The 27,887-nt window shown below is 35.6% G+C and overlaps 1 protein-coding gene across 4 annotated transcripts in view; it reads right to left on the bottom strand.

Moving 5' to 3' along the window:
* The window catches only part of NDUFAF2 (NADH:ubiquinone oxidoreductase complex assembly factor 2), a 250,622-nt gene that overhangs the window by 112,190 nt on the left and 110,545 nt on the right, over positions 1-27,887 (bottom strand). For all 4 annotated transcript variants that reach the window (XM_054578386.1, XM_054578385.1, XM_054578384.1 and 1 more), the window contains exon 3: positions 23,371-23,411. In XM_054578386.1, coding sequence (XP_054434361.1) covers positions 23,371-23,411 — 41 coding nt within the window. The remainder of the gene's footprint in view (positions 1-23,370; positions 23,412-27,887) is intronic.

The raw sequence follows: 27,887 nt of genomic DNA, 5'->3' as shown, positions 1-27,887 counted from the left end.
CTTACTTTTTCTTTTTTGGTGGTAGGGCTTATACCTAGTATTAATGCTACTTCCTGTTTTGTCATTTTGGGTTCAGACCCACCTCTGTAATACTACCACTAAAGGCAGATGTTGGTAGACTTTAAAAATACCTGTTTGACTTGAAGCTCCACATGCTTCATGACTTCAAAACATACAGCCATAGCTCTGGCTCAGCAACCCTGCCTCCACCAAAAGCGTGGTTCATCCCAGCCTAGAGGCCACAGCCATTAACTCCACACCTCTACCAGAAGGCAAGGCAGCCACTACTAACGGGGACACCCCAGAAAACAGCAGGGGCGGCTGCCTATATTATCGTTCTTAGTGGTTGCATAGTAGCTAGTAGTCCATTGTACAGAGGTACCATAATTTATTCACTTAATCCCCTAGAGATGGATGTTTAGGATGCTTCATATTTTACAATACTACAAAGAACATCTTTGTATAAATTTTTTACACATTTGCCAATCATTCCTTAGGCTACATTTTCAAGAACTGGAATAATGCAACCGAGTCACATCAGTCAGAGTGAGGACAATTTTTAAGAATGTCTCCTTCCTTTTAGACTAAGGTATTTTTTAATTGTGGCAAAACTAGGAAAGTTCCAATCTTGGAATTTTTGTCAAGAGTATCTTTAAATCAGGATTTAAAAGTCTAATATAGAAATTTAAGTTAAAAGTCTAATCTAGAAAATAGAACCCAGAACAAAAGCTGGGTTCTATTTTTCATCATGTAAATTAATAATACTATTATCATTTACTTGTAAATACTTTTGCTTCTTAAATTGAGAAGCAATTAAGAGGCAAAAACTGTGATGTTTTCTTTTTTTATTTTTATCTTTCTTTTTTAAAAAAATTTATTTTAAAATCATGTTTATTCTATTACAGTTGTCTCAGTTTTTTCCCTTTTGCACTCCTTCACCCATCCCACCCCACCCCCTCTCCCACAGTCAGTTCCCACTCTGTTGTCCATGCCCATGGGTCATTCAAACATGTTCTTTGTTTAGTCCCTTCTCCTTCTTTCCACCATTGTCCTCCTTCCCCATCCCTTCTGGTCACTTTCAGTCTGCTCCATGGTTACATGCCTGTGGTTTATTTTGTTCATTAGTTTATTTTGTTGAATAGATTCCACCTCTAGGTGAGATCATGTGGTAACTGTCTTTCACTGACTGGCTTATTTCACTTAGCATAGTAGTCTCCAGCTCCATCCATGTTGTCGCAAAAGGTAGGAGTTCTTTCTTTCTTTCTTTTTTTTAATGCAGATTGATTTAACTTATTTTTTTAAATGTCAAAATCCATTGTAAAATATTAAAAACTTTAAATCCATTATAAAGTCTCAGCAATTAAAACAACATGATGCCAGCACAGAAATAATCAAGTAGATCAATGAGATAAAATGAGCATTCTAGAAGTTAATGTATATCTCTAACAATGTAATATATGGTTAAATTGGTATTTCAAATCAATGGGGAAAATAAGGTTTATTCAACAAATAAGGTGCAAGGACCACAATTACTTGAAATAAAACAAATATAGAGCCCTATTTTAAACATTATACAAAAAATATTCAGGTGAGTTAAAAATCAATATGTAAAATCTAAGGAATTTTAGGAGAAAATACAGAATAATATTTTTCTTACCCTGAGTAAAATATTCAAATCCAGAGATATAAAGTAAAATATTGACAATATGACTATATTAAACATTTAAGACTGTAATGTACATATAAAAAAAGTTAAAGGACAAGTAATAGAATAGGAAAGTATTTGCAACACATCTAAAAAAAGTTTAATAGTTTGGTTTTTTAGGGAAAAAAATTCTACAAACATTTAATAAAAAAATGGATTAAGGACATCAAAAAGTCATTTAAAGCTTTTTTTAAAGGATAGAAATAGGTAAGAAATATACAAAAACAGGTTTAGTTTCAACAAATAATAAAGTAACAATTAAAATAACACATCATTGTCACAATCAGATTAATAAGCATTAAAAATATTGGTAATATCAGGTATTGGTGACTGTGAAAGGAACTGAGTATTCATAGACTTATTTTTCATCTTCTTAAAGCAGTCTCTTTAGCATATTTTGCAGTGCAGGTTTGGTGGAGGTGTATTCTTTTAGCCTTATTTTGTCTGGGAAACTCCTTATTTCACCTTCCATTTTAATGGAGAGCTTTGCTGGGTAGAGCAGTCTTGGTTGCAGGCCTTTGCTTTTCATGACGTGGAATATTTCTTGCCATTCCCTTCTGGCTTGCAGTGTTTCTGTTGAGAAGTTAGCTGCTATATGTACCGAGGCTCCCTTATATGTTGCTACCTGTTTCTCCCTTGCTTTGCTTTAGGATTCTCTGTTTGTCTTTGCTATTTGCCATTTTAATGATGATGTGTCTTGGAGTGGGCCTCATTGGGTTCCACTTGAATGGGACCCTCTGTGTTTTCTGGACTTGTGTGACTTTCTCTCTCCTCCAATTAGGGAAGTTTTCCATCATGACTTTTTCAAACAGGTTCTCTATCCCTTGCTCTTCTTCTCCTTTTGGTATCCCTATTATAGGGATATTATTATGTTTCAGGTTGTCCTGCATTTCCCTAAATGCCTCTTCATTGTTTTTGAGTCTTTTTTCATTTTCTTGTTCTTTCTGGGAGCTTTTTTCTACCTTATCCTCCAGCTCGCTGATTTGATCCTCTGCTTCATCTGGCCTGCTTTTGATTCCTTCTACTGTGTTCTTCAATTCAGAAATTGTATTCTTCATTACCTCTTGTGTCTTATTGATAGTTTCTATGTCCTTTTTCATGATGATATTGTTTGCAGTAAGTTCCTCATAGTTTCCCTGTAGTTTTTGGTAATCCTCTCTGAGCTCACTGAGCTCATTGAGCTTCCTTAGAACCATTGTTTGAAACTCAATATCTGATAGTTTACTTACCTCTATTTCATTTAGTTCTCTTTCTGGGGATTTTTCCTTTCCCTTCGACTGGGGGGTGTTTCTTTGTCTTCCCATTATTTGTGAGATGCTTCTGCTTCTTAAATTGATCTGTCTTGATTTCCTGGCTTTGTGGTGTGAACTTCTATGGTAAGAGTCTGCTGTTTTTCCTTTCTGGATCTGACTGTGATGATGTCAGCTGTTGACCCTTTCTGACCTTAGGCAGTCTCTTTGAGACTTCCAAGAATCTGCTGTCTGTGGCTGTCTCCTTCAGCTGTTAATCTAGTCACTCTGCACTCAGTAGGCTGGCTTAGAGACACCACCGGGTGGAGCAGAGTCCCTCTTGGGGGCAGGGTTATGTGTTCTCTCATGCTTCTGCCACTCATGGGAGTGGTCTGCCTGAACCAGATGGCTGCTGTGTATGGAAGAAGAGTCAGCACCAGGATCCTGCCAGCTACTCTCTCAGCTCTCGCCCCAAAGCCTCCTTCCCTAGTCTCTCCTCTGGCATCTCTAGCCCACTCTGCCCCACCATTTGCAGGGTAAATGGCTGCAAATAAAAATTTATGCATTTTCTCTTTAAATGGCTTTTTGCATCTCCAGCTGCCTGCCTCTGGTAGAGAGCAGCCCTGCTGCTTTTCACAGCTGGCTGTTATCTGTGGACTTTTTAGGCTCTGGTGCAAAGGCCGGAGATCCCAGCTTATGGTTTAGACCCCACTTATCTCAGGGGGATCCAACTGGCCATTTCAATATCCTTCTGGTGCTGCCCCCCGCACCGTGGGTGCCCTGCTCGCCTTCTTGAGTCTCTACCACACTCCCTACCACTTGGGTTGTGCTCAAGCTGATTCTTCTGTCTGTCCAAGATTATAAGGCTCCTCCCTTGCTATTGGTCAGTTGTTGTTCCAGGTGATTTCTCCACAATTTAGCTGTAATTCCAGATTGGCCCTGGGAGGAGGTCAGTGTGATTTCCACTCACTCCTCTGCCATCTTGCTTCTCTGTATGTTTTCTTGGGTCAATCCATGAAATTTATAAACTTTCATTGAATACTTCATTAGACTTACATGCAAATATTTTTCCAATATGCAAATGAATTTTGTTAACAAGTATTACTTTAGTGCGATAATACAGGGTTGCGCAAAAGTGAGTTTACAGTTGTGAGTATGTAAAACAGAGTTTATTCTTGTATTATTATTTTTTAATTATTATATTATTTTCCATACAGACAACAGTGAACCTACTTTTGCCCAAACCTTTATACCCTAGTTTTTAAAAAATAATTATTGCATTGCCCTGGCTAGTGTCTCAGTGGATTGGCACTGGCCTATGACCTGAAAGGTCACCAGTTCGAGTCCCAGTTAGGGCACATGCCTGGGTTGCGGGCCAGGCCCCTATTTGGGGGGAGTGTGAGAAGAAACCAATCAATGTATCTTTCACACATTGATGTTTCTCTCCCTCTCTCCTTCCCTTCCCCTCTCTCTAAAAGTAAATAAATAAATTACTATGCAATGTACTTTCTTGGTAAAAATAACAAATTTAGTGGTGAAAATTTGCAAATCATTCCATAGAATGATTTCTTTATTGTCTTTATTCAACAAACACATATGAAATGAAATGTTTTATGATAAACTATCATGTAATTTGGTGGCCAAAAATAATGCAATTAGTCCAACTTTGTGGAGGAGACTATTACTGAATCCTTATGCTTATTAGTCCTCACGAAAATATACCCTTTCCTTGTTTTATGAAGAGACACTGTCAAAACAGATAATTATTTAAAAAGTTGGAAATAGTTTGAAAGAAGACAGGACAAAAATACTTAATTTTCCTCTTTAACATTTCACCTTATGTTAGAGTCAGCAATTCAGAAAACATTTAACTTTATTACTTCATATTGAGAACTTCATACATTAAAATTGAAAAGCAATCAAGTTTTTAACCCAATGTGTTTCATACTTTAAGAGAAAATAAAAGAAAAACATGATTTAATATACAAAGAAATTAAATCAAGAAAATTCCTAGATTTATGGCATTTATTTGGAGTAAAAAGCACTTCTACATCTTCTGTCAGAAATGGATCTTTTCTTTAGTGATACCGTACAATGGCCTTTTAGTATGATCAAATTTCTAAGCTATTGATATGATTGGATGCACAGGATTTGTGGCACACTTAGTGCAGAATGCACTGACCTGTAAAACTATTTTATAGCATGTAGGTTATTTATTGTCATTGTTGCCAGGCTTTAAAGTCATCTAAGATTACCCAGAAGCAGAAGAATTGGCCCATAACAAATGAGACTAACCATTTCTAAATTTGAAATATATAACACTCTTAGTTAATATACAACTAGCAACAAGCTGTTTTCAAAATGTTATTTTATTTTTATTGTTCTTTAATTTCTTTGCATTTGTTAAATTAAAACAATTTTCAGCTTCATTGAAGTATAACTGACAAAATTGAAAGAAATATTGTTCAAAATTGACAATATTTAAAATATACAATGTGATGATATATACTTTGTGAAAGGGTTCCCCCAAGTGAGTTAATTAACACATCTATCACCTCAAATAGTTTTTTCTTTTTGTAAGAACATTTAAGTTCTACTCCTAGCACATGTCAATTATACAATACAGCGTTATCAACTGTAGTCATCATATTTTAAGGTCCTTAGGCCTTATTTATCTTACAATTTGTATTCTTTTACCAGCCTCTCCCTATTTCCCACATCTCCCAGACCTAGAAACCACCATTTTACTCTATTTCTATGAGTTTGATTTTTTAAAAAAGATTAAACATATAAGTTATACCACGCAGTATTTGTCTCTCTGTTTGTGGCTTGTTTCACTCAGCATAATGCCCTCCAGTTTCATTCATGTTGCAAATGACAAGATTTTCTTCTTTTTTTAATTGAATTTATAGGGGTGACATGGGCTAATAAAATTATATGGGTTTCAGGTGTACAATTCTATAATACATCTTCTGTATAATGCATTTGTTTGTTCACTACCCCAAGTTAAGTCTCCTTCCATCACCATTTATCTCTGTTATATCCTCATCTACCTCCTTCCACCCCTCTGGTAATCACTATACTGTTCTCCATGTCTACGAGGTTTTGTTGTTGTTGTTGTTGTGTGTGTGTGTGTTTTGCTTAATCTCTTCACCTTTTTCACCTAGCCCTGATTTCCTTCTTTTTTTAAGGCTAATAATATTTTCTCCCCCCCGCCCCCACACACACACGTGCGTATGTGTGTATATATATAAAACATTTCCTTGATCCATTTGCCCACTGACAGATACCTAGGTTGTTCCATAGCTTATCTATTGTGAATAATGTTGTAATGAACAGATGGATATAGATATCCCTTTTATAGATAATGATTTTGTTTCCTTTGGGTAAATTCTCAGAAGTGGGATTATCCAGTAGTTCACATCATATGGCAACCACTATATGCTATGAGCTTTGACTGGAGAATTTAGTCCATTTACAGTTAAAGTAATTATTCATAGTTATGGACATACTGTCATTTTGTTCACTGTTTTCAGGCTGTCTCACAATTCCTTTGTTTCTCTCTCTCTCTCTTGTTCTGTGATTTGATGATTTTTCTATAGTGGTATGCTTTCATTACTTTTTCTTTAGCTTTGTATATGTACTATAGATGTTTGTTTTGTGGTTACAATAAAACATAATTGAGGCTTACATAAAAATATTTATAACAGTCTGTTCGAAGCTGACAACAGCTTAAGTTTGCACCCGTACAAAAGCTCTACATTTTTATACTCCTCTTCAACATTTTGTTTTTGATATCACAGTTTACATTTTTTATATTGTGCAGCCATTCACAAATCATTGTGGTTCTAGTTATTTTTAATAATCTTGTCTTTTAATTTTCATACTAAAGTTGTAAGTGATTTAGCCACTATTACAAGAGTATTCTTAATTTAACTATATATTTACTTTTGCCATAAGTTTTATAGCTTCATACGTTTTCCTGTTACTAATCAATATCTTTCATTTCAGCTTGAAGAACTCCTTTTAAAATATCTTTTATTGCCAGTCTAGTGGTAATGAATTCTTTCAGCTTTTGTTTGTCTAGAAAACTCTTAATCTTCTCAATTCCAAAGGACAACTGTGTTGCAACCTTTCAAGGTCAAGCAGGTTCACTCTGGTATGGAGAGACATAAGAATATACACAGACCTGTTAGGATGCTTGACATGCCTTTATTTAAGGGTGGGCTATTCATATACGCCGCAAGCTGTGTGTCCCTATGGGTGTCGCTGCATGTCCCTGCGTGTCTCCTGACCCCGTGTGTCTCCCAGCAGGAAGCTCCTACCCTCTTATATACTAAAATGCAGACAAAACCAGCAGAGAGCCAGAATACATTGTATAACATAACATGATTCTGCACATGCAAACCCACTCAATGTTATGGGAACCGTTTATACAACCCGGTTTCAAGGCTATGAGAACACAGCTTCAGACCCCGTCTCAAGGTCATGAGAACACAGGTTATCTTGGTTCCCCAGACATCTGGGTGAAGGAGCCTGACTGCCTCCATTCACCCTACAATAACCTTCTCAGGTAGAGCAGCGGTCCCCAACCTTTTTGGCACCAGGGATGGGTTTTGTGGTGGGGCGGGAGGGGGGTGGTTGCTGGGAGGGTACAACAGAAGGCAGAGCTCAGGAAAGCTTCAATGGTGGTCTGGTTCCTAACAGGCTGCAGTCCGATACCGGTCTGCATCCTGGGAGTTGGGGACCCTTGAGGTAGAGAATCCTTGGTTGGCAGTTTTATCTTTCAGAAATTTGAATATATCATGCCACTCCCTTCTGGTCTGCAAAGTTTCTGCTGAAAAATCTGCTCATAGTTTTATGAGGGTTCCCTTGTACATTACAAGTTGCTTTTCTCTTGCTGATTTTAAGATTCTGTCCTCATCTTTAAGTTTTGACAGTTTAATTATAATGTGTCTCAGTGTGGCTCTTTTTAAAATTCCTCTTATTTGGAACTCTGAGCTTCCTGGGTATGAATGAATGTATCTTCCCTCAGGGGAGTCTGCAGCTATTATTTCTTCTAATAAACTTCCTGCTTCTTTCTCTCTTTTCTTTCTGAGACCCCTATAATGCATATATGGGTCTCCTTAATGGTATTCCATTAAGTTCCTTAACCTCTCTTCAACTTTTTTTCATTTTATTTTTTTTTTCTTTCTGATTGGATGAATTTCACTGCCCTGTCTTTAAGTTCCCTGATCCTTTCTTCCTCCTAGATTATGACTGATACTGAATCCCTCTATTGAATTTTAAGTTCTGCTATTGTATTATTCAGCTCTGATTTCTATATGGTACTTTTTAATTATTTTCTATCTCTTTGAAATTCTCACTTTGATGGTGCATTGCTTTCCCGACCTTGGTGATTATCTTTAAGACTGTTATTTTTTGAACTATCAAATAAATAAAATATCTCCATTTTATTAAGATCTATTTCTGATTATTTACTTTGCTATTTTGTTTGGAACATATTCCTCCATTTCTTTTTCTTGACTCTCTGTGTTTTGCTTTTTAAATCAAGCAGCCCTCTCCCAGTCTTGACCCGGTGGTTCATGTAGGATATGACCCTGGTCAGTTAGACCAGTCTGAGCTCCTGACTCTCAAGCCTTTGTGATTGTCCGAGCCACTTTCTTAATCTTAGTGGCTTACAATATTTGAGGGTGTGTCAAGACCCATTAGTATCCCAAATGGGAGAATTGCATTCAGCACCTAAATGCAGGCTGATTAGACGCTGAAACCTCAAGCAGCAGCTTGGAAAGTATGTAGTTAATCCCCTTCCAGGAGAAAGTGGGAGATAGGTGTTTTTGCTTGTTTCCTTTGTAATGAGCTCACGTATATAGCGGAGGTGGTGTGGGTTGGGGGGAAGTGTGCTCCTGCTCCCATTAAGAGTTGCTTGTTTTTTTGTTGCAGTCCTGTGGGACTCATGAATGCAAGCCCCATTGGTTAGCAAAGCCAGATGATCCAGGAACCTATCCCTTGGGTAGTAGTTGCAAAATCTGAGGCATTACTTGTGTATACAAGCTCCTTGCAGGGATATACTGTGACTTGAAACAGGCTAGAGTGAGAAGGTGGCGAGGTGTCCGTTGGTTTCCCTGGTCTCTGAGGAGGATTGCTGGCAGCCCCTAGACATCTACTAAATTAGAAGTCTGACCCACAGGAAGCAGCTTTAAAAATATGCAGATGGGCTCCTTTCAGGGAAAGACTGGCAGATGGGCATTTCTGCCTGCTCCCTCTGTACTGAGCGCTGAGGGTGTAAGTGTGGTGAGTCCTTGTGCCCATTAACAACTGCTTCTTTGATTGCTACATTATTGTGGGTCTTGTGGATGCAAGCCTTATTTATTTTCAGAGCTGCCAGCTTTAGGGGCATATCCATTGGGTAGGAGCCTTAAAAGTGAGGGTGCTAAATGTGGCGTCCAAACCCTTCACTCCTTAGGAGAAGCTAAGAATTCTCCCTCCATTGTAGGGCACTATGATGAGGGTGGGTTTATGGTGAGAGTGTACCTCATCCTTTCCTACCAATTTTGATGTAGGTATTTTTTTCATTCCCTCTGTGTGTAGAAGCCGCTTATCTAGTTTTTGGATTTCTTCCAGAGGTTGTATATTCAGTGTGTGCCGGGGAAAAGTGGAATTAGGAGCCTTTTATGTCACCATCCCCATCGACTCCCTGCAAGAACCTTATCTTCCATTTTGGGGGACTGGACTAATTACTTTAATCTGAGGTCTGGGAATCTCTAGTTCTTTAATTAAACCTGCTTTGTAAATATAGTTTAAAATGTAGATTTCATTCTATTTTAAAACTCCTTGAGGGATCCTCTATTAGACATAGAGGTACTAATCTTTCAGTTAAATATTAAGTCAAAATCATTGATGCTCAAATATAATGGGTATGAAGAATTATTTGTAAAAATAAAAAATATAGGCAGATGCCTATAACTTTCTAATACTGTGACCAGGTATTTAAGATTTGATTCCACTTAACAAAAAGAGTAGACTCCAAATCTTTAATAGAATATAAAAGTAAAAGTAAAAAAAAGAAATATAGAAGGTGAAAAAAAGTCTTGCATAACAATAGGACACTATGATGATGGAAATGTTCTAATCTGTGCAGTGTAATAGGTAATAGACATATATGACTAATGAGCATTTCAAATGTGGTAATGCGAGTGAGAAACTAAATTTTAAATTTTATTTAATTTTAACTAATTCAAACTGTAATAGCCACATGTGGTTAGTGGCCACTGTATTGAACTAGACAGTCTACACTAGACAAAGTTAGGCAGTCTAAATTAAAGATGGGGAGTATTAGTAATTATTAAGATAAATTTTAAGATGAAAGATTTATAATAATAAAAATAAAATCTGAGAACCATCATAATGGAGTAATATGTCCAAAGTAAAAAATTCTTCCATAATTTGACATTTGAATAAACTTCTTCAGAAACTGCAAACTACTCATTCAAAGGCATTGGTACAAATGTGTATCTGGAACAAGAATTTCAGAAAACAATACTTGCTCTTAGTAAGGTGTTGTATGCTAGTATTTTCTATTCTATATTTTTTCCTAGTTCATTAAAAATAAAAAATACTTATAACCCACTAAATTGATTTCACAATCCACTAATGTATCACATAAATTGAAAAGCCCCGCTCTAGATGACATATCCTTTTACTCATATTGTAGAATACTGGTAAAGAAATGCATCACAGTGACACCAGAATGTGATATTTGAGAAGGAAATTAAGTATATTTGAATGTAATGAACACATATATATCTAAATATAGATATATATAAAATGCCCTATTACTTATTACCATAGCAACATCATACACTTAGCAAATGAGTATAGTATTTTATCATGGTCATAATATATACTTGAGAATAAAATATGACATGCCTAAAGACATAACAAAATCAGAGGCAATCAACTGTGGCTTGGTGTCCTAGAGGGCATATCGCCAATAAAATCAATACCATTTCCCTAAACACCATTACCCTCTCCCATTTAAAGAAATCAAATTACATCTGATAAAAGTGGTCAGCAGCAATTCATTTATTTTCATTTAAAATTATAAAGAAAATCATTACTTCTCCAGCATGGGAAGAATAAGAAAATTATAAGAAATTGTTTTGGTGAGATAACTGAAAAAAGTGTAAGTTTAAAAAAAAACAACCTAACCTCATTTTAACTCTCTTAACCTTTTTCACTCTAGATATAAGCCCAGTTCTAAAACCTTAGCTATATAACTTAGTGAGTTATAATGAATCTCAGAAGAACCGAAGCACAAGCATATCTAAAAATAATGAATAATACAGTAGCATTTTATTTATATGCAACTTTAAAAAACTTTTATATTTTACTCCTTTAAAGTCAGATAGAGGTCAAAATAGAAGAAAAATGTGCTGAAAATAAGCTAAGCTCTAACTCAAACCTCAGCTTTGTATAAATTATATAAGAAGCAATCCTTTTAGAATGAGATGTGTGAATGCTTGACATTAGAAATACTACTTCTTAGTAAGACCCAACTAAAATCAATGTTTTGAAAATCAAAAAAATTTACAACACAAACTGGCATAAATTTTACTTACACAATTAATAAATAAATACCTACAGTTAGAGAAGCACACTTGCTAGTGTTTAAGAGTACTAACTTTGAGGAGCTCAAAACACTCAAATGATGCACTTTGAATTCTTACCACATTTTTCTAGAGAAGCATGGCAAATTTTACATTTTCATTTTTACGAAGCTAGAGGTCAATATCAAAGAAGATACAGAAAAAAAAGGCATCTCTAAGTATTTATGCTATTGTTTCTCTTTTTTTTGTATTTTTTCCCATTCTCATTTAGTCCCTTTATACCCGCCTCCCCCTGCAGTCACCACCCTGTACAGGTCCATTTCCGTTGAGTCCTTTCTCCTTTTTGCTCCATCCCTCCACCCCCTAATCCCTACCCCACCCTCAGAGCTGTCATCCTGCTCTTTTACGAACCTGTCTCTATGTTGCTTGTTACTTCATTTTGTTCATTAGATTACACATATGAGTGAAGTCATATGATACTTGTCTTTCTCTGGCTGGCTTACTTCACTTAGCATAACGTTCTCCAGGTCCATCTATGCTATTGGTTCAAGTGTTTGTTTTTATTCATTATGATAGTTAAGAATACAGAACCGAAATACAAAATAATAAGTATACCAAAATTACAGTTATGTACCAATGTGTGCATGGGTAATTAACTTGTCAATGTTAAGAGTTATGTAGCCAGCCTTAGGATTTGGGGTAGTTTATTATTTCTATTTATAACAATTATTGTTATATTAATGTTTTAATAAAACAAAGGAAAAATATCAAGTCAAGTCATAGTACAGGCCAAGCCAAAGTCACAAAAGTGCCCCACAATTACAGTCGCAGGTATAAACTAGAGAGCCTCAGGCACTCTAAGTGGGAACAAAGCTGCATCTTTGCCTGGTCAAAGGCAGGCACAAAAGGGTTAGACATGAGAGAGGTCAAATGGCTGGCATATAAACCTGGCCAACAGGGACCTTTCACTGTGAATGGCGATAAACCCATCTCCTTTGGGAGCGGAAAATGCTAGTAAGTAAATAAAGAATGGGACTTTGATCAAGCTAAGAATATATCCTTTACAGTCTTAGAAACAAAAGATCCCAGAATGACTATACTACTGAAAACATAATGCTTCTATGTAATCTTGCAATAAGATCCAGTTTCTGAGGGCAATATGTGAATGTTTTTTTCCTTGCAACTTTAAAGAATCAAACTAACTTAGTTTTACAGAGGAAAAAAATGTACTAAAAATAGAACCTAAACATAATTTAACAAATTTATGATATCTAGGAAGGGTGGAATGTACAACAGAAGTCTAGAAAGAAATTATGTTGGTCATTAAGTACATGCCAGGTGCTTAATAAGTAACTATTGTAAATGAATAATAAAACTATATAAGCATCAAACTTTAAAAAGGAATGCCAAAAGCTGGGCCACCACAATGATTGTTTCTTATGCATATTGCTATGATAATTCCTTAAGTATCTTTGATGTTTTAGAACTCCAGGTATTTCATTTTGAATATCTTATTTTTCTATCAGAGACCCAACATATTTTCTTAAAATATATGATTATAAGGTTTATTGTTTTCTTTTTAAATAAAATATTTCATGTATATAAATAAATATAGCTAATATATACCTATCTGCCCACCATCCAACTAAAGAAATAGAACACTATAGATATGGCCAAAACACTAAAGATATGACCCAACATCCAACTTCAGAAATAAACCACTATAGATGTGACCATCCCAGGTAAGAGAGCACTACAAATAGAACTAATAATATAGTACCTACTACCCAACTTAAGAAATAAAACACTACAGATATGACCAAAACACTGCCAATACGACCAATAAAACTCTGTGACCTTTCCCTCTCACAGTCTCCTTCCCCAGAGGTAACAGCCACTCTAAATTTCTTGTCTTTCATTTTCATGCACGTTTTTACACTTTCGCTACATCTTTATAGATCCATAAATAACAGTAGCAGCGGTTTTCTAAAATTTTGTGCACACTTATCTCCTAAAATTTTCGAAAACTATGTACCACCTTGAACATTTGACATTTAAATAATGGCAAAGGATGAAGTTTCCAGTTTACTGCATATTGAATGCATGCTTTAAATATGTTTTGTCAAAGCCTTGGAGCTTCAGTGTAGCTAGTTCAATATATGGAAAATATAACCATATAACTTAATTGGCAAAGCCAGTCCTCATTGTCAGACCCAATCAGCCAAATCTGACTTATCCTGTCAGAAAAAGTCTAACTTAATTTTTAGATTCAAATTAATGTGTTATTATGTATCCCCATGACAACTTTCTCACTTGTGAATTTTAATTTTAATATAGATAAATGGACAGCCAGCTAGCTAGCTAGAAAGAGAAACTATAAGGTATGGAGCCTTGCATGAGTTTGTTGCCTGGATGAAAGAATGTGTTGCCCCTTCAATAATTTTTATTGAAGTTTTCTCTGCTTTGCTGTCAAGGGACTCTCCCTCAGGAGAGATTCACTCTCCAATTGTCTCTTTGTTTTGGTTCCCTGGGGATTTTTAAATCCCAAGGCAATGCACCACAGTAAGATTTAATATAGACAAGGGGTAAGGTTTTCTTTTGAAAAGTGGGAGACAGATGATTATGAAGTAAGTCAGAAACGAGAACTGGCAGACCAGAAGGGAGTTCTCGTGCAGATCATTTTTAGGAAAGACTACATACAGAAAGAGAGAATATGGAAATTAATTCTTTAAAGCTATCCATATCTGTATATCCCATAGAAAGTCCTTATGCACCCAGTGGTACAGATATCCCAATTTGAAAATCACTGTTCAGTACCAGGGGTTAGCAAACGAGGGTCTCCTTGCCACCTGTTTTGTAAATCGAGTTATATTGTACACTCGTTTCTATATTATCTATAACTGCTTTGACACTACAATGACAGAGTTAAATAGCTGCAACAAAACCTTTGTCTCACAATGCTGGAAAATTTAGTATATAGAGCTTTAAAGAAAAAACTTCTTACCCTTCATCTACATCATTATGTGTATGTTTTTTAAAAACCTATTCTTTAAATCAAAGTTATATATTCACAAAGTTTGTAGGGACAGATTGTTTTAAAAATCTTTTTATGAAAAATAATACTTCCCTCCCCCCAGACGAAACTACTTTATATTATTTTAGTTAATGTTTATGGTTATAGTACAGCCAAACTAGGGAGCCACAAAAGTGTTCGACAGCTACAAAGCAGACTTACCCATCCATAGTAGCTAAATAACATTCTTATATTATTAATTCTTGATTTTTCAGTTTTAAACTTATATATTAACTTCTCATTATTAAAAATTAAGACTTTCCCATCATTTCTGTGGCCTAATACTCTCAATATAGTTGCAAATTGATGTTCAACATTTATATTATAAGTAAACACTATCAACAAGGGAGTTATCCAGTATACTAGGATTATTTTTCTTTTGTGACCCAAGTTTTGTTTTTATTGGAGATAATAAATAAATTCTGTTTATTTTCCATGTACTTATCTATAATTCAACCTCACCTGACATGTTCAATATGTATGTGTTCATTTAATTCCTCTGTTTTCAGAATGGTACCTTTTTCCTCAAAATTGTCTGGAAAACAGACTATATTGTTTACTTTTTCTCATGAATAAAGTTCCAGCTTTCAACTGAGTAGAGAAAGTTGCCTAGTTTTCAGACTTTCACAGAGGAGTTTCTTTTTCTTCAGGAGATTTAACATTGATACAATGCTATTCTTTAATATATGGTTAATATTCAAGCTTCACCAATTACCCGAATACTGTCCTTTATAGCTAAGTTCCCCTCCCCCAATCTAGGATCAAGTGCTACATTTAATTGTCGTGCTTATCGGTCTTTCTTTGCTGTTTGTGACACTGACATCACCAGTCTGGAGTTTCACGAAATGTGTCCCAATTTAGGTTTTCTGGTTGTGTCTTTGATTAGGTTACAGTTGTGTATTTTAAGAAGTACTACATGAATAATGTTTTATTCTCAGTACATCACACAAGGAGGCATACAGGATGTCAAATCTGTCCTACTTGGTATAACTTTTGACCACCTGGTTAAGGTGGTATCCTCTAGATCTGTCCACAATAAAGGTACCTTTTTACTCATAATTAATAAGTAATTTGCACGGAGCTACCTTGATACCATGTAAATATCCTGTCCTCCAACAAAATTTGACCCAATGGTTTTAGTATTCCCTAATGATTATTTCCTGAATCAGTGATAGTTGAAAATGGTGATTTTTCCTAATTATTTCTTCTACGTTTATTGGTTAGCATCTAATGATTTCTTAAACAGATTTTCAGCCAGGGTATTGTTTTTGCACAAGCCTCAACTCCACTTTCAGAGTTTCCTGGCACTGCCAATAACTAAGCATTCTGGGGATTTGCAGTTTAAATTGGGTTGCTTCTGGGCTTTTCCTCTGCCAGATTAGCAGTCATTCTTCTCAGTTTTGCTAAATCTTTCACCACTTGTTCGTCTGCTTTCCAGCTTCCAAAATGTCATTGCTGTTTTGCCTCTTTAATTTTCCTTGACCTGGTAGGTTTATGCTTTTAAAAATAAATCCCTTTACTGCCATTTTCATTGGTCTTGAAGAGAAAGTAAACCCATGTGTTTAATTCCCTAACTTAACTTAAAAGTCTGTTATTCTTTCCCTGCTTTAAAACTTTATATACATGGCAGTAATATTGCATGGAATCTTATTCAACTTTTTTTTTTTTTGTTTTTGCTCAGTATGATGTTTCTGAGATTTACCCATGTTGATACATGTAACTCTAGTTCATTCATGTTATAACCCAGTGTATGAACATGGCACAATTTTCTTATCCATTTCCACTGTATATCCCAAAGTGATTTTGCAAGGTTTGGGGTAAGGGTCTATTTTTCCATGAACATATACACTCCATCTTTGCAATTTAAGCCAATAGGAATGTAGGATTACATATGCAAAATGTAGATGTTAAGGCATTTCAATTCTATAGCTTATAAAAATGAACAAAATAATACTTGGTAGAGAGAACTCAATAAATGTCAGTTACTTGAAGACAATAGTGAATTGGGCCTCAAGAATTCAGAAATAAGGTTTCTCTTGTTGTTCAATTGCAAGATCGATATAGACCAGGGCAGAGAATGAAGAGTAAAACAAAAGAATGGCTGCAGGGCCAGCAACATTGGACCATAATATAACTATTGTAATAGCAAAATAAATATTATTTCAATCAGAATAAGGAAGCAAAGAAAAAAGAATCATAAAGACACATGCAGGCAATTCATAAAAATACTGTCCATGGAAGCAAAAGCCTTACCAGCAGGTGGCAATGTTTTCTATTCTAAATCATAAGGATATTTGTAGGATAAAGACAGCTATTGGAATTGTGGCCAAATTTATTTAAATATTTCCATTACTGTAAGTCAGATTATCCCTATTTTTTTGTGAATACAACAGGCATTTTAGACTTGATGTAATAAAACATTTATTTTACTTAAATCCCCTTATCCTAATGCCATACTCACCAGGTAACCTGTTTCTTTTTCCTGTGCTGATTTAATATCTCTTTTAAAAGAGATTTTATTTGTTTATTTTTAGAGAGAGGAGAAGGAAAGGAGAGAGAAAGGGAGAGAAACATTGATTGGCTGCCTTTCGCACATGCCCCAACCAGGGACTGAACCTGCAACCCGGCATGTGTCCTGACCAGGAATAGAATTGGCGACCTTTTGCTTTGCTGGAGGACGCCCAACCAACTGAAATTCTGGCAACTATTTCAAGTTCACATATTTTAGTCATTGTAATATCTTTTAGAGTCAAATTGCCTTGCATATGGACAAAAATGAGTCTTCAGAACCTCAAGCCCAGATTTGAGAACATAGTCAAGTAAACAAAATACTTGACTCTGTCTAGCTGCCTCAGCCTTTCCTTAGACTATACCATCACATCCCCAACTCCATTCTCTATAGGTTTCTAAAATTTTCTCCTCCTTTCTTGCTGAGTCATGTAATTTGTCATGGCAATACATTTACTCACTTTTTCAAACAGAAAACTTTATTCTGCTTCCTACTGTTTTGTCAGTATGAAAGGAGAAACAGTATTTCAAAATATTTGCTATACATGGCTTCTAGTAGAACAGAGTCAGAACGAGGAAAAGTTTACCTCATTCATTTTGTGAAATGTTTATTTGACTTGTACTGCACTGATGAATTTCTATGAAAAAAGTATAGGCAATGCTCAACTTTGAAATATGTTCAGTTTTGCAGGGTTATTTTATAGTTGGTTGTTGGAAATTCAAACTCTCAAATAAGCCATGTAATATATTTACATGGTATTGAGATTTTCCAGTCTGTCAATAAAAGCCTATCTAATAATGAAATAAACTCTATGTTAGGTGCTTATGACATACAAATGAATAAGACGTAATCCCTGCACCATATGACTCACAATATAGTCAGGAAGATGAATATATAAAACAAATAATTACAATTCTGAACTCAAAGGGTTATACAGGTACAAAACGCAGTGTAGTTATATCAAGAAAGGAATGATTAACTCTTCAGGTTAAGAAGTTTTTAAAAAGTTAAAGAAAGCATCAAGGATTTTAAAGGGCCTTTTAAAATGGAATTAAGCATGAGCAGGAGCAGAAGTATGCCAACTAATAGGAGTGGAGAAAGACATTAAACTTAAGAAACAGAATGAGTTCCTTGATGAGGAGGGTGGGTATAACAAGTATAAAGAAGGAAAACCAGATAATTGGGCTGGGCACAAATCAGGAGGCCTTGCATTAGGTATGCCAAGAAATTAGCCATTTTGGGGGCCATGCTTTCCAAAAAGTGTGCCAAAAAATGTATCCTTTCAGCCTTCAGGACAACCAGGAGAGAAATTCTTGGGTCACAGGGTAGGTGTGCTTTTGATTTTATGACAAACTGCTAAGTTTTGAACATGATGGTATCATTTTCACACCAACCACTGCTGTATGAAAGTTATGGTTGCTCTACTTATGTTTATATGTCAGTCTTAAATTTTAGCCATTTTTGTGGGTGTGTAGTAGTATCTCATTTTGTTTTCCTGATGACTAGTGATGTTGAGTATCTTTTCATATGCTCAGTGGCCATTCTTATAAAGTGTAGGTTTAAGATTTTCACTCAATTTATTAGTGTTGTCTCTTTTTCTTTTTCTTTTTTTTTTTAATCATTGAGTTGAGTTGTTTTTTATATAGTCTGGATACAAGCCCTTTGTCAGATACAGGTACTATGATTATTTTCCCTCAGTCTGTTGTTTGCCTAATGTTCTCTTTCGAGGAACATTAATTTTTAATTTTTAGTTCAATTTATCAACATTTTTCTTTTATAGACAGTGCTTTCTGTCTGTCTCTCCCAAAGTTGTGATGATATTCCAATATATTTTTCTAGAAGTATTATAGTTTTAGCTTTTTTAAAATTTAGTTTTGGGGGGGGGGGAAAGGAGAGAGAAAGGGAGAGAGACATTGATGTACAAGATATACATCAATCAGTTGCCTCTCACATGTCCCCAACTGGGGACCTGGCCCACAACCCAGGCATGTGCCCCAATTGGGAATCAAACCAGCTATCCCTTGATCTGCAGGCCAGCACTCAATTCACTGAGCCACATTAGCCAAGGCAGGTTTAATTTTTATGTTCAGTCCATCTTGAATTAATATTTGTGTAAGATGTTAGGTAGGAATCAAGGTTGATGTTTTCCCACATGGATATTAAGTTATTCTAGCACCATTTGATGAAAAGACTTTCTGTTCCTAATTGTGTTCCTTTGGTGCTGTTGTCAAAAACCAACTGGCTACATATTGTTTGTTTCTGGACTTTCTATTCCTTTCCATTTATTTATTTAAATATCCGTATGCCAGTATCACACTGTCTTGATTACTATTGTCTTAAAGCCAGACAGTGAAAGTCCTTTAACTTTTGTCACCTTTGTCATGATTGCTTTCAGCTATTCCAGGCCCTTTGCATTTTCATATACGTCTTAGAATCAGCATGTTGATTTCTACCGTAACAAGTCTGATGGGATTTTATTTGGATTTTTATTTGATTAATTCTATTGATCAGTAGTTCACAAAGTGTGGACTCTGGACCAGCAGCAGCAGCATCACCAAGACAAGTGTTATAAATACAAATATTCAGAAATTACCCCATACCTAGTTGATCAAAAACTCTGGGGATAGGGCCCTGCAATCTGTTTTTAAAAGCCTTCCCAGTGACTCTGATGCATGATAAAAGTATGAGAATTACTGCTGTGTGTCAATTTGGGAGAATTAGTATCTTAACAGTACTAAATATTCCAATCTATGAATATAGATATTTCTCCTTATTAATGTAAGTCCTCTTTAATTTCTTTCACCAATGTTCTGTAGTTCTAACTGTATATATCTTGTATATACCTTGTTTAAGTTATATCAGGGTATTTTATGTTTTTGATGCAAGTATAAATGGCATTCTAATTGCTACTGGCTAACTTTTAGCCATGGTATACAGGTGTTGTGGCCAGAAGGCCATTTGAGGGTAGGAGTTTACAAAGATATTTGAAAAAAAAAAAGTAGAGAGTTCAAATGATTGGTAGCATCTTGAAAACTAACTAGTTTTAACAAGCATCCAAGAATAGGAGGTTGTTTCCAATGAACAGGGATTAGGCATAAACAACTGCAAAGATCACAAAAAAAGGGACAACCAGACATTATCATCTCCTATAGTCTTGCCAAACATTCTCTACAACTGTTGACAAAAAGATCAAACATGAGTATATAGCATCGGGATCTAGATGCCAATCTGAGAGAAAGATAGGGTAACGTGAAGAACATAAAATCAGTAAATTGAGACTATGGCAAACTCTACATGTCAAATGGACTGGAGTTTTCAACAGATAAATCTATAAGGAAATAAAAAGATGGAGGAGGAACATATAGGTTGGAAAAGATTTAAAACAGATATGAAGTTTTTACATGATAGACAAGTGTAAACTATAATGTAGGTTTAAGTGATAAATTTTAAAATGTGAGGAAATAATTACTATAAAAGTCAGGTTCAGGGTTGCTTTCATGGGGATAAAGAAGGCTGTGCTGAGATGGGACATGTGACTCTGGAGCAGCTGGCAAAGTTCTATTTCCATACCTGGGTGGAATTCACCTTACAAAGTAACCCATTAAGCTATACATTTAATTCTTGTGGTTTTCTGTATACACATCTTAATTTATATTAAATAGGTTTTTTTCCTTTAATATGACATATCTAGAATCTATGTTTTACAAGTTTTAGGGGTAGAATAGTGTTTGGTGAAGATAAGAACTGAGGTATGTTTATGAAAATAGGTGTCGCCTTGAGGTAGGGATACTAGTGTGGATGAAGTCAAAGAAATCAACAGCTAAGACTGGGAAGATATTGAAGGGAGAAGTCTGTAAATCTGGTTCTGACCCCTATATCTGTGTGGGAGAGTGGCCTGGAGACTGGCAAAGAAAGAAGTGACAAATATGTAGAAAGAATGACACTTGAACTGCAAAGGTACTACACTCCCCTGGGCCCACAAAATGAAAGAATATTTTGGAAGGGACTGAGGGAGAGTAGGGGCAATTGATCCCACTTTCTTTCCGTGGGCTGTGGGAAAATGAGCACAGTTAACCTCAAGGAGAGAAGAGATCTTCCAGACACAGGCAGATTTCATGCAGGCTATGTGGTAGAGTAAATTCCTAGGACAATATTAATGGTGAAGGGTAATTTGCTAACAAAGAAGGGTAATTTGCTTTCCATTCCTGAAACACGATGGAAATGGTCAGGAGGGAGGGAAAGGTGGGTGCGTGCGTGCTGCGTGTGTGTATTGGGGAGAGTACAGAAAAGCTTGAAGAATGATGTGATTAATAGTACCTTAGAAAAAAGGCAAGAGAGAGATCCTTTTTAGATATTCAAGAACATAAGCACTGCCCTGACCAGTGTGGCTCAGTGGGTTGGGCATTGTCCTGCAAACTGAAAGGTTCTGTGTTCATTCCTGCTCAGGACACAAGCCTGGGTTGCAGGGCAGGTCGCCAGCTTGGGGCGTGCCAGAGGCAGCCGATCAGTTTCTCTTGCGCATCGATGTTTCTCTTTCTCTTTCTCCATCTCATCCCCTCTTTCTAAAAATAGATAAAATCTTCTAAAAAAATTTTTTTTAAAAAAGAATATGAGCATCACAAATGGAATTACTTGGCCTCGCTCTTCTGATTGGAATTTGAGATGCTAGGATTACCTAAAGTTTACAAGAATAGTTCCTTAGGACTGATGATTGCAGTAGCCTCCATCTAATAATCACTTTGCATGTCAATGTTTCCATAGAAGAAGGCTTTCATTGTTCTACAGGAGAAACGCCTTTTGCTCAGAGGTCTATAGGAGTAATGCCTTTGCTCTTATGACCAACAGAAAGTGATCACAAGGGCTCCTCAAACTATCGTACCCATGTAAATCACTGGTGATAATTCTAAATCTTGGATCACGTTGATTTTTTTTTTCCTTTTATTCCAAGGTTCACTGATATAAGAAAGAAAGGTCTGGCAAAAGTAAAACAGGGCCAAGGTGGAAGCAACATACAAGGCTAGAGATGGGTTTAGAGATGTGCTCACTCACACCTTGGCCAGACAAACACTGATGTGGTCAGTATTGGAGGAATGGAGCAAGTAAAGATAGGTATGCCAATTTATGGGTCATTATGAGTTCTTCCCTGGAATGCCCCAGCTCTCAAAAAGTTGGTTCTGAGTGTTGGAGCTCATTTTTGTTGGCAAGTTTGTAGGAGGAGAGAATGGGGGAGAGGAAAGTGGAAGGAAGTCCTAAATAGCAGAAGGAAAGGAATAGATGGTATACTAGTGAATTTGGAAACTTTCCTTTTATGAAATACATTTATTTCTTAGAAAATATTTTTTATAACACTTTATGCTTTTGTTTTAAAATAAAAATAAAACAAACATGTTTTAAAAACACCTATGCCACAGCATTGCTATGCTTTTTATTCTACATACCACCAAAACTATATTTTTAAAGTCTTAAATAAAAATACAATTCAACTAGTAATTACTGAGTGCTGCATGTTATAATCTTATTGCATATTTAAACGTTTCTTTGGCCCTCACCAGTGGCTCAGTGGGTTGGGCATTATCCAACAAAGCAAAGGGTAGCCAGTTCAGTTCCAGGTCAGGGTACATGCCTGGCTTGGGGGCCGAGTCCCTGGTTGGGAGTGTGCAAGAGGCAACAGTTTGATGTTTCTCTCACACATGGATGTTTCTCTCCTTCTCTTTCTCCCTCCCTTCCCCTCTCTCTAAAAATAAATCAATAAAATCTTTTTTAAAAGTTTCTTTGTATACTCGATAGTTAAATTTATATAAAATTATGAAATTTTAAGTTTTATGTAAAATAAGGGCAAATAAGTAGAGCATGATTTGGACAGGACCAAGATATTCAGTGTTTCTCAAACTTTTCCACCAAAGCATCTGTATCAGAACAGAGAGCTCTCAGGGGTCAGGGGAAATGTCCTGATGCAAGTGCTATAAGTCCAAAATTTCTAAAAAGTATTTTAGAATAAAATAAAAATTAAATTTTTATTATTTCATTTTAAAATTTATATTAATTTATTATATTCTATAATTTGTACACTTATTTTATTATAAAAATGTTTTAAATTATTTTCCATGGAATAAAATGAATACTTTGGCAAGATGCAACGTATTTATTCTGAGTCTTCATGTATACCTAGGGGTACAAATTCCCAATTGAGAAACACAGCATTATAAAAATCATGCTATTTGAGTATTTTCCTTGTGTATTCTTACCTCCAAAGTAGGTGGAGTTTTTCTTGTTCTTCTAATCCAAGCTAGAAAAAAAAATTTAATGTAAGTTTTCTATAACTTGCACAAACATTTTACTCATTCATGCATAACACGAATATTTATTGAGCAACTGTTATATATTGTTTCAGGCACTGGAAATACAACCAGAAACCAAACATGAATTTCCTCTCCCCTGCAGTGTATCTACTAGTAAAGGGAGTACAGAGAAGAAAAACCCAAACATATGATATCAGAAGGTAATTTGTATCATGGAAAAATGCAACAGTTTGGAGGATAAAGAGAGGACATTTTCATATCTAAATTCATACCTCATATAACCATCTAAATTCAGATTAGTGTATGTATGGCATATATGCCAATCACAGTACAGTAAACTTCAATTTTGAATATAATCAAAATTATATTATCCTAAAATCTTTAATTAGTTATTGCTCAATTTATAAAAGAAGAGACATAGAAAGGTTTAATTTAAGAGATTTCTCTTCTGATCTGCTCTTGCAAGCAGCCTAATCCTTATGGTTGGCATCATCAGGTCTTACAACTAACACCTGGGAGATGAGCTGCATAGTAGAAAGAGCCCATATTTCTTAAGTGTCAAGTGGGCACTGAGCACTGCTGTAGATGCTTTACAGCAATAGGAAGGGAGTGGGGCTGCCTCTGTGGAAGTGTATCAAAATCACTGATAGTAGAAAGAAGGGTCTGAGAAGACCATAAAGACCAATGTAATTAATAGGGCATTAGATGGCCACTACAGGTAACTTTGAAAGTCTTACAAATAGCAACTAACTTCTAGAGGATATTGCTGTGGATTGAACTTTGAGAGAATAGTAGGTTAGAAGGAGGGATAACTTTCAGTTGGTTATATGCCTTCCTCTAATAACCATTAGCATGAAGAAGGAGACATTCCAAAGTGAAATATTTAAGAATTTAAAACAAAAAAGATAATGGAAGTATATAAACTTCTAAGACTTTGTTTTTTTTACTTCATTCTCTCAACAGCATTTATTTAGTGCCTACTATATGCAGTACACAAATGGATGTTCTCTGAAAGATGCTAAGGAGAAATCCATATGTATCCTGCCTGGCTCCTGTGGTACTTGCAGGCTGAAAGAGATGCCATAATCATAAGGAACTAGAACGCAAGGTGGAAGGTATTTTCAAGTGGAGGTACCAATAGAATGCTATGGAAATTCAAAGGAGGAATGAATACCCCAACCCCCACCCACAATTGGGAATTCACATCTCAATTTGACTAAAAGATTTTAAAAATTCCTCTATGATAAGACTTACACGTTTTACTGTAGTTACTTGTTTTATGTTATGTACATTTTTCGTTGGGCCATAAAATTGATGAGATTCTGTGTCTTGTCTACTTTGTCCATGACTATATTTTCAAGACTGGCACAGTGGGTGGCAGGTAATGTGTACACAATAAATATTTGTTGAATGAAAAAAAATAGAACATTAGAAAAGAGGCAAGTGAGGGCTAGTTTTTAGATGTTCAAGAATGTGAGCACCATGGCTGGGATGACTTGGTTGCATTGTTTCTGACTGGAGCTTGTTTGGGATGCTGGGATCTCAAAGTGTTTAGAAGAGTAAAGCAGATTTTCTGGGTTCGAATCCCAGATTCATTATTTAATAGCTGTGCTACCTGAGGCAGTTTATTTAATTTTCTAGGCATCAGAGTTCCCATGAATAAAATATAAATTGTAATAGTATCTGCATTATAGTGTTGTTATTAAAGTTACATCAAATAATATATTCTTCATAATTCTTAGCCAGTTTGGCATACAGTAAGTGTGCAAGTCTAAGTTGTTACTATTATCACAATTATTCAATAACCTAAATTTTTTACAATAGACTCAAAAAAGCAAAGATCAATTATATCATTTAGCCTCTGAAGATATGTAGAAAACTGTGAGAAAATACACTATAGGGAATATAGTCTTTAAAAAGTAGAAAACCACTATCTTATCACTTTATAGATTCAATCTTCATTACAAAATTGTAAGGGATCTTTACTCTATAGAGAAATTAAGTAACTCTCTCAAATTTATACCTTGGTAGTAATAGTGGGATTTGAATCCAGATGTGACTCTGTCTCTGGCTCCAAAAACTATCCACTCTCTATTAATTAAGCAGTCTCTTGAACTTCAGTAAACAATGAAAGAACACTAAACTGGGAAGGGAAATAGGTGTAACTCCATATAAGAACATAAGAATTATTGACCCCATTTTACAGACTGGTAACTGAGTTCAGAAAGATAAAATAACTTGCCTAAACTCACATAGCGAGTAAGAGACTAGGAATCAAACTCAGTTGAAGTGGCTTTAAAATCAGACCTCTGTCAGTTCACTCTCTCTTCTGATCACCTCCACCAGCCAGCCTTCCGTGATCCAAGTAATAGCACCAGGGCCTATCCTCATGACAAGCCCAGTGCTGAATGGTTGTGGGGGAAGAAATAACAATATTCAGCTATGGGCCTGGAACTAGTTATTTCTCCCTGCTCTGTTTTCTCTTGCACTGATCCCATGCGTCAATTTTTAATACAGCCCTAGTGTTTTGCCTTCTCTACTCCTGTTTCTGAACTTCTAAACCTGTTATTCTTTTATATGTTGTTTTTCTTAATAGCTTCTGATTTGGTCCATTTCTAGCCATAAGTTGTACAGGTTTTATATTCCTTATTAGGTTGTCAAAGGCAGGGTGTATCTATGGGAGATTTATTTTTCTACCACCTAAATGCCTTAAAAGAGGTGGTATTTAATACAACTGTTGAATGAATACTTCCACTATAAAATAATTCCACTATAAAATATTTGTTTTAATGGGATTTTGACCTGTATTAGAAAATCCAGGTTTGTAACAGCAAGATTCTTCTGTGCAATCAAAGAAAGAAGTGGTTCATGGAATTTTTCAATTACTTCTTTGGGATCAAAATAACATTTACTCATCTATATTAATAGGTTTTTTTTCTATAAAAGAGGTTTATTTTGAAATAATTCAACATGAGCCATATAACTCTGAAAGGTTTAAGTAGTAAATCTTCAATTTTATTCTACATTAAAAACTTAATTCAGAAAAATCACTTGGTAGGGCAGGGGTTGCAGACTACAGCCTGCAAGCCAGATTCAGCTAACACAGAACAGTATTTCAAGACACATGAAAATTAAACAGAATTCAAATTTCAGTGTCCATAGAAAAGGTTTTATGGGAACACAGCCACACTTATTTGTTTACACATGGTCTGTGACTACTTTTGTGCTACAAAAGCAAAGATGAGTTGTTGTAACAGACCACATGGCCCAAAAAGCCTAAAGTAATTAATATCTGGCTGTTTATTTATTTTATTTTTTAAAAATATATATTTTATTGATTATGCTATTACAGTTGTCCCATTATTTTTCTCTCCTATTTCCCCCCCACCCTATACCACCTCGCCCCCAGAATTCCCCCCCACACCCCGCCTTAGTTCACATCTATGGGTAGTATGCATAAGTTCTTTGGCTTCTCCATTTCCTATACTATTCTTAACCTCCTCCTACCTATTTTGTACCTACTATTTATGCTGTGTATTCCCTGTACATTTTCCCCCATTCTTCCCCCTCCCTTCCCCTCTGATCTCCATTTCTATAATTCTGTTCCTGTTCTAGTTATTTGCTTAGTTTGTTTTTGTTTTTTAGGTTCAGTAATTGATAGTTGTGAGTTTCTTGTTACTTTTACTGTTCATAATTTTTGATCTTTTTCTTCAATAAGTCTCTTTAACATTTCATATAATAAGGGCTTGGTGATGATGAACTCGTTTAACTTTACCTTATCTGGAAAACACTTTATGTGCCCTTCCATTCTACATGACAGCTTTGCTGTAGTAATCTTGGATGTAGGTCCTTGCCTTTCATGACTCTGGATACTTCTGTCCAGCTCCTTCTTTCCTCTAAGGTTTCTTTTGAGAAATCAGCTGTTAGTGTTATGGGAACTCCTTTGTAGGTAACTCTTTCCTTTCTACTTGCTGCTTTTAAGATTCTCTTCTTATCTTTAATCTTGGGTGATTTAATTATGGTATGTCTTGGCGTGTTTTTTCTTGGATCCAACTTCTTTGGGACTCTCTGAGTATCCTGGGTTTGCATGTCTAGTTCCTTCGCCAGATTGGGGAAGGAACTAGAAGGAAGTTTTCCTTCATTATTTTTTCAAATAAGTTTCAGTTTCTTGCTCTTCCTTTTTTTCCTTCTGGCACCCCTATGATTTGGATGTTGGGACAATTTAACATTGTCCCAGAGGGTATTTAAGCCTCTCCTCATTTTTTTGAATTCTTGTTTCTTCATTGTGTTCTGGTTGAATGTTTATCTCTTTTTCTGCTCCCAATCATTGATTTGAGCCCTGGTTTCCTTCCCTTTACTGTTGGTTCCCTGTATATTTTTCTTTATTTCACTTTGAGTAGCTTTTACTTTTTCTTCCATTTTGCAACCATACTCAACTAATTCAGTGAGCATCCCTATTACCA

The sequence above is a fragment of the Pteronotus mesoamericanus genome, unplaced genomic scaffold (assembly GCF_021234165.1).
Source record: "Pteronotus mesoamericanus isolate MK-2021 breed Mesoamerican mustached bat unplaced genomic scaffold, CSHL_Meso_final contig_50, whole genome shotgun sequence".
Lineage (NCBI taxonomy): Eukaryota > Metazoa > Chordata > Mammalia > Chiroptera > Mormoopidae > Pteronotus > Pteronotus mesoamericanus.
The sequence above is the reverse complement of the archived record's forward strand: the minus strand, read 5'-3'. Positions and strand labels throughout refer to the sequence as shown.